Source organism: Penicillium arizonense, assembly GCF_001773325.1.
Source record: "Penicillium arizonense strain CBS 141311 chromosome Unknown PENARI_contig318, whole genome shotgun sequence".
In the NCBI taxonomy this organism is placed as follows: Eukaryota; Fungi; Ascomycota; class Eurotiomycetes; order Eurotiales; family Aspergillaceae; genus Penicillium; species Penicillium arizonense.
The window spans coordinates 1-628 of NW_019173595.1; the positions used below are offsets into that span (position 1 = coordinate 1).

Sequence of the window (628 nt, forward strand, 5' to 3'; positions counted from 1 at the left end):
GGGCGCGTTGATAACCATATTTAGGGGAGATGTGCGTGAATTACATGATTTGTTGGAACCCAGACGGTGAAAGATGAATCCAACAAAGCAATCACAGCCTATCTGTAGTTCAAGGCCAAGTGCGAAAGTTGCCCTCCTGATCCAAGTGACCTTCAAGGTAGAGCGCAATTCTACAGTTGGAAGCTGCTTCAATAGCCCTTTTCACATCACCAGGACACTTTGCACGAGTGTGCCTGTAGAGACGCTTGACAACCTGTTCGTGTCCATTCCGAGCTGCTTTGCATAACGCCGTGTCCCCGAATTTATCAGTAGCGGTAACATCCAGTCCATTTTCCTCCAGCAAGAGATTTATAATAGCCAAATTACCATCGTAAGCGGCCAAGGAAAGTGCAGTGTCTCCCATATAAGTTTTGAGATTGATGTCGGGGGGTGTTGTGTGTTCAAGGAGTAACCTTATAACTTCCAGGTGGCCCATCTCGGAGGCAACACAGAGAGGCGTGCTGTTCCAAAATTGTTGATTGACGTCGATGGTATCCAATTGAAGTAATCGGCGTACAACTTCCACATGACCCTTTTTGGCGGCATGGAACAGTGGAGGGGCCTGTTGCACGTTCACTTGTATGTCTCC

At 47.8% G+C, this 628-nt stretch overlaps 1 protein-coding gene across 1 annotated transcript; it reads right to left on the reverse strand.

Moving 5' to 3' along the window:
• Positions 1 to 109: 109 nt before the first annotated feature.
• Positions 110 to 613, reverse strand: PENARI_c318G08364 (ankyrin repeat domain-containing protein; the record flags this gene model as incomplete). Its single annotated transcript, XM_022638286.1, has 1 exon — positions 110 to 613. A coding segment is annotated over one exon (504 nt), but the record flags the coding sequence as incomplete, so codon positions are not given.
• Positions 614 to 628: the final 15 nt, after the last annotated feature.